At 60.5% G+C, this 5,501-nt stretch overlaps 1 protein-coding gene across 2 annotated transcripts in view; it reads right to left on the minus strand.

The window, feature by feature from the left end:
* Nucleotides 1-5,495, minus strand: part of DNPEP (aspartyl aminopeptidase) — a 13,076-nt gene extending 7,581 nt beyond the window's left edge. For both annotated transcript variants that reach the window (XM_010861249.1, XM_010861250.1), the window contains exons 1-11: nucleotides 5,459-5,495; nucleotides 4,763-4,856; nucleotides 4,588-4,676; nucleotides 4,379-4,492; nucleotides 4,080-4,205; nucleotides 3,729-3,859; nucleotides 3,347-3,422; nucleotides 3,131-3,238; nucleotides 2,008-2,085; nucleotides 996-1,079; nucleotides 124-284 (exon numbers count right to left, since the gene is read on the minus strand). In XM_010861249.1, coding sequence (XP_010859551.1) covers nucleotides 124-284; nucleotides 996-1,079; nucleotides 2,008-2,085; nucleotides 3,131-3,238; nucleotides 3,347-3,422; nucleotides 3,729-3,859; nucleotides 4,080-4,205; nucleotides 4,379-4,492; nucleotides 4,588-4,676; nucleotides 4,763-4,856; nucleotides 5,459-5,464 — 1,067 coding nt within the window. In that variant the 5' untranslated portion in view covers nucleotides 5,465-5,495. The remainder of the gene's footprint in view (nucleotides 1-123; nucleotides 285-995; nucleotides 1,080-2,007; nucleotides 2,086-3,130; nucleotides 3,239-3,346; nucleotides 3,423-3,728; nucleotides 3,860-4,079; nucleotides 4,206-4,378; nucleotides 4,493-4,587; nucleotides 4,677-4,762; nucleotides 4,857-5,458) is intronic.
* Nucleotides 5,496-5,501: the final 6 nt, after the last annotated feature.

Below are 5,501 nucleotides of genomic sequence, written 5' to 3' on the forward strand. Positions count from 1 at the left end.
GGCAGAATGAGGAGGAAGGGGAAGGGGAGAGGCGGAGCCCCAAGCCCAGGGCTAAGCCTGAAGGCAGGCCGCGCTCCAGTCTCCAGCTATGTGAGGCCTGTATGCCCAGTGCAGGAGACTCACAGGTAGTTGGGGTGCACGGCATGGGCCATGTCTGCGCTGATCATGTAGGACTTGGGGATGGCTTCCTCGAAGGCCGTCAGGTGCTGGGGCGAAGCCGAGATCCGCCGCAGCACCAGCTCCGTCAGCAGTGACTGTGCGCCCTGTGCGCTCTCTGACCCCACCTGGTGACAACAGAGGCCCGGCTCTGGGGGTCTGGTCTGGGAGTCTGGAGATGGAGGCCAGGAAGAGGGGCCCACTGCCCAAACTGGCTCAGAACCCCCACTTAATCAGTGGGTGGGAATGCGGACTGTTATCAGCCACTTCCCCAACCCTATACCACCGAAAAGCTGATGGTGAGCTGGGGCCACCGTCTAATGCTTGGCCATGTCCAGGGGAGAAAGAGAATTGTCCAGTCCACTTCCATTCCTGGCTGCCTTCCTTATCCCCTGACCATCTGGGGTTCAAGCCCAGGTGCCCCAACTCCCTGGTCAATCTTCTTTCGTGCATGTGACAGGAGCTGCTAACCCTGACATGTGCGATTACAGGAAGCTGTGTAGCTGTGTAGGCGTCTCAGCTGGCACCCTAACCCAAGCACCCCAACCCAGGCAGGGTGAGGACCCAGCCTGCGCCAGGCCCTGGGGCTGCTAGTGCGAAAGGGCAGAGTCCCTGTCCTCCAGGAACTCACCACGTGGCACCCAGAGACATGGGAGTTGTCGTCACACTAGGAGCAGGTACAAGCTGAGCCAGAGGGCACACCGAGAGCTGAGCAAGCACAGGCAGTGTCTGGCTCATCCCTGGAGCCTCCAGAAGAGCCCTGGCCCGTGGCAGCTGCTGGACACCACTGGCTGCACAAGACTCCCCGGAGGAGACCCTCCCCAGAGCTCCCCAAGCACCTCTTCATTGTCGTAGAGGGCGATCATGCGCACGTGGGGATCCGCGGCCAGGGAGGCAGGGGCTGAGCAGGAATCGATCAAGGCCTGTTGGGAGAGCAGGCAAAGCATCGTCCTCCCCACTCCTCCTTCCATAACTCAGCCCACCAACACCTGGGAGGCTCACTTGTTCGCCTCCCACCATCAAGGCCCGAGTGAAGCGGGCTCCAGCGGTCACCAGGCTGCATCTCTCAGGGCGCTGCTGGGTGGGAAGACATGCGGGGGGCCTTTTCGACGAGATGGGGGAAAAGCTCCCTCTCCTCCCTCACATGCCTTCCCACACAAAAGGCAGGAGGGTGTGTAAGATGGAGAGGAAGGGCTGAGAACCCTAGCAAGTCAAAAGGACCAGACAGGTCAGGTAAACTAGTTGGTCTCGGCAAGGACACTAAGGGCCAAAGAGGTGACTGTGACTCCGTTGAGGTGATGTGACTGGCTGGCTGGCGGTGCAAGTGGCTATGAATCCCAGGTCTGGCTCTGGTCTCAGTTACAGCCAAAAGCCTGTCTCTGAGAACAGGACGGGGTGCAAAGGGGAGAACGGAAAGGACAGAGGGAAGAGCACGGGTGATAGGTGAGGAGGAGGAGGAAGTGACCAGGGTAGAAAGAAGGTGGGGAATATCAATGCAGCCACCCAATGAGATGCCAAGGCTCAAAGGCGGCTGGGTGGGCTTAAGCCAGGGCTTGGGGGGGAAGGTTAAAGGGAGGGGAAGATACTGCTATACAGGATGCTAGGGTCTTTCCTTTAAAGCAGAGCTTAACTTGGAAGCAGGACAAGTCTCTGTGAGGCCCTGAACAACCCTCCTGTCGACCTCATCCCTCCAGCCCAGCCAGTGCAAAGATGGGGCCCAGAGGAGCGACACTGAGGCTGCGGCATTTAGGCCTCTCCCCATGGTCCACCCGCATCAGGGGTCTTCTCATGACCCATAGGACTCAAGGCGGTCCTCCCGCGCAGTGCTCCTGGGAGTGCCCCGCTCCTCACCTGCAGGGCACAGAAGCAGCTGTGCAGGTTGTCCAGCCGAGGGGCAAAGATGAACTCCTCGTAGGCACCACCCAGGACCTAGAAAGACAGGACGGTCATCCTGATCTTCATCCCCTCCCCAGGACTCAGCCTCTTCTCCCTGCTCCCTAAGAGCTGCGTTTGAATACATCTCCTTGGTTCCTTGCCCAACCTCTCCCAGCCTCTGGCCTAGAGCACTCAGCCCTCTTTGCTGAGCTGAGAGGAGGATGGAGAAGGGCCAGGCTGGAGCTGAGGGACAGGAGGGTGCAGGCCTGCGGTTCCTGACCAGTTCCTACGGGACAGGACAAGGGAGAGACCAAACAAGAAAAGGAGAACGCCAAGGAACTAAACAGAGGAGACTAGGCAAGAAATAGAAGCTGAGCACATGTCAAACATGGGAGAGCATCCAAAGACATGGCCATCTCCTACGGTCAGCAACTGGGAGAGATACAAGGACAGGCTCCAGGAAGCGGGGGCGGTGCCCGTCCAGGCCTCCCGTCCTCAGAGGTTTGGAGCCAGCACAGGTCAAAGTGGACAGGGACCCCAGTAGCAGAAACTCCTCTGGAAGTTGTGGAAAGCTTATGCCCCCACCCCAAACAGCCCGAGTAGGCAGACCTGGCGTGGGAAATCTGCTGTTTTCGAGAACCACTGCATGAAAGCAGAGCGGGGTGGTCTCTACTGGGAAAACAGTGAAGTGAAAGTGAAAGCCACTCAGTTGTGTTGACTCTTTGCAACCCCATGGACTATACAGTCCATGGAATTCTCCAAGCCAGAATACTGAAGTGGGTAGCCATTCCCTTCTCCTGGTGATCTTCCCAACCTAGGGATCAAACCCAGGTCTCCTGCATTACAGGCAGATTCTTTACCAGCTGAGCCACAGGGAAGCCCAAGAATACTGGAGTGGGTAGCTGATCCCTTCTCCAGCGCATGGACCCAGGAATCGAACTGGGGTCTCCTGCATTGCAGGCAGATTCTTTATCAACTGAGCTATGAGGGAGAACAGGGATGAGTATAATCGAAGGACTGGCAGAGGTGATGAGCGCTTCAGGGGGAGACATGCTCGCGCCGGCTGGAATCCCAGGGTCCCCACCCATGAGTTCCTCACCGCTGGCTGAGTGTCGGCGAGACACAGTTCCATCTCCAAGATGTCCTCGGGGCTCAGCCCCAGATGGGCGCAGAGAAGGGACGTGAGGACCGAGTGGTGCCGCTCATCCTGCAGGGCAGGGGGTGCTGAGAGGAGGGCTCACTCCGCACTCTCTCCCCTTCTCCGGAACCAGTCTCTTCCCCCCTGCGCCCCTCCCCACGAGCAGGTGGCTCTTACTGTAGCATTGAGGGGGCCTGGCTCAGGAGTCCCCTTCTCCAGCTCCTCCTGGATGGATGTGGCAAGAATGGGGACCCTGCGGGAAGACATGTGAGGGGGACGTGGGGGGAGTGCTGGAGGGCACAGCAGGTGGGACACCCTGCATCAGGACCCTGCGCTCAGGCATCCCCTGATGGGGAACTGCCCCAGTCCCTCAATTCCCAGCTCCCTCTCAGCAAAGCAGAGCTCTCAGGGCCCTGGACATCTGCTGGGTCCCTGGGGTAGAACTTGACCATGGCCACCATTAGGGAGTGGTCTCCGAGATCCCAGCAGGCACCCCCCACCATCACCCACGCCACACCCTCCCCAGCTCCAGGCCACCACCACCTTCACCCTGTCTCACAAGTGCATCTCCATGTTGGGCCCAAAATTCTCATTGACATTTCTCTGCAGGTGGATGGCCAGGTGCGGGATGCGAAGAATGGGCCTGTCCACGTGCACCAGCCGCTGCTCCAGCCGGCCTGAGGTAGGGCACTGTGGCCAAACAGGCAGGGTCAGCCCAGGCTGGGGGGCCCTGCGTCTGCAGCTGGTTAAATCCCCTACTTCGCCCAGACTAACCAAGGTGGTCCTCTGACCCAGGCTGCCCCTTCCCCCTTTCCCTCGGGGGCTCTCTGCAGGTTCCCTGAAGGGAGGTGACAGTCATTCTTCAGGCAGCTGAAGCTCAGGGCCTCCCAGATCCAACCCCAGTCCCCACCTTGACAATGACACATCCAGCCAAGGTCAGGTCACGGTCAAACCAGGTGCTCCAGATCCCACCACCGTAGGTCTCCACACCAACCTGCTGGAAGCCCACCTGGCTGCGGCGAGAGCGCCGTTTCACCTGAGTGGGACAGCCGGGAACAAGAATTCAGAAAAGGCCAGGCGGCATGATTTGGCGCCGAGAGGACGGGTAGTGTGACACAGAAGGGCCCCAAGAGTGGAGGAAGGAGCTGACAAGTCTTCTCTGCACACCCCCTGATGCCTCCCTTCTCCCGGGCAGCCCCTCTTCCTTACCCGGAGGCAGGGACTGTCCGTGTGGGCCCCAATGAGGCTGAAACCATTGCCGGGAACGTACTGGCCCCCCACAGCAAATGCGATGATGGTGGAGGAGTTCCTGGTCAGGAAGTACTGGGGTGGGGGTTTCGAGCTGGATTAGCCAGAGCACAGGACTTAGAGCCCCAGCCCAGGTTCCTACCTCTCCGCCCCCACCCCATCCCCAGTACCTTGCTCTCCGGCTTGATATCCCAGCTCTCGGTCTCCTTGAGTTCATGGAAGCCGGCCTGGAGGAGGCGACTGCGGCACTCGGCCACCGCTGTAGGGAAAGAACCCTCTCACGGTTGATCGAAGCCGGGAGGAGGCACACCGGCTCCCTACCCGCCCCCTGCCCTGGTCACTCACCGTGGAAAGGAGAGGGGCTCCGGTTGACGAACTTGAGCAGTTCCCGGGCCGCGGCCTGCACCGCCTCTTTGCGGCCCCTGCCGCTCATGGCCACCTAGGGGACGGGGGTCGGGGGGGGCGCTCATACGCTTACGAGGTCTAGGACCCCTGACCCATCTCGGCTTCGGGAACCTCTCCAGCCAATCCCCACCGAGTGAGGGCTCGCAGGCTCAGACCTCGGCTTCCGCCCCTGTCCCCACACCAAGAGACGCAGAAGGCCGGGCTCCAACCCACCGGAAAGTATCACAACCCTCCCGCTGCGCTCTGGGCCCAGCCGGTCCCAGACGGCCCGCCCCCTAATCCGAGTTTCAGTCCGGCCCCACCAAGTCCATCCCCACGTGACCGACTAGCTGGAAATCCCGGTCAGTTCCCAAACTCTGAGCTCGCAATCAGAGGCCCCTAACTCTGAGCCGGCCCGTACACCACATGCGTGACCCCACCCCAGAACCAAAGCCCTGTCCCCTAGGGAACACCCCACCTGGGTCTCACCCCTGAACAACCCGGGAAGGTAAAGTCACTTGGTATCAGACTTTCGGTTTCGTTTAGGGTCGAGGGGAGCCCCCCACGTCAGCAAGCGCGCTGCTGAGCTTGGACCCGGGCGGGCACCTGGGCGGGTCTAGGATCGAAGTTCGTCGGGGACGAACAGAGACCACCTACCTGCATGGCCTTACGTGTGGGCCTGCGTCCGAGTGCCCGGCCC

This window comes from Bison bison, unplaced genomic scaffold, assembly GCF_000754665.1.
Source record: "Bison bison bison isolate TAMUID 2011002044 unplaced genomic scaffold, Bison_UMD1.0 scf7180017864471, whole genome shotgun sequence".
Taxonomy (NCBI): Eukaryota; Metazoa; Chordata; class Mammalia; order Artiodactyla; family Bovidae; genus Bison; species Bison bison.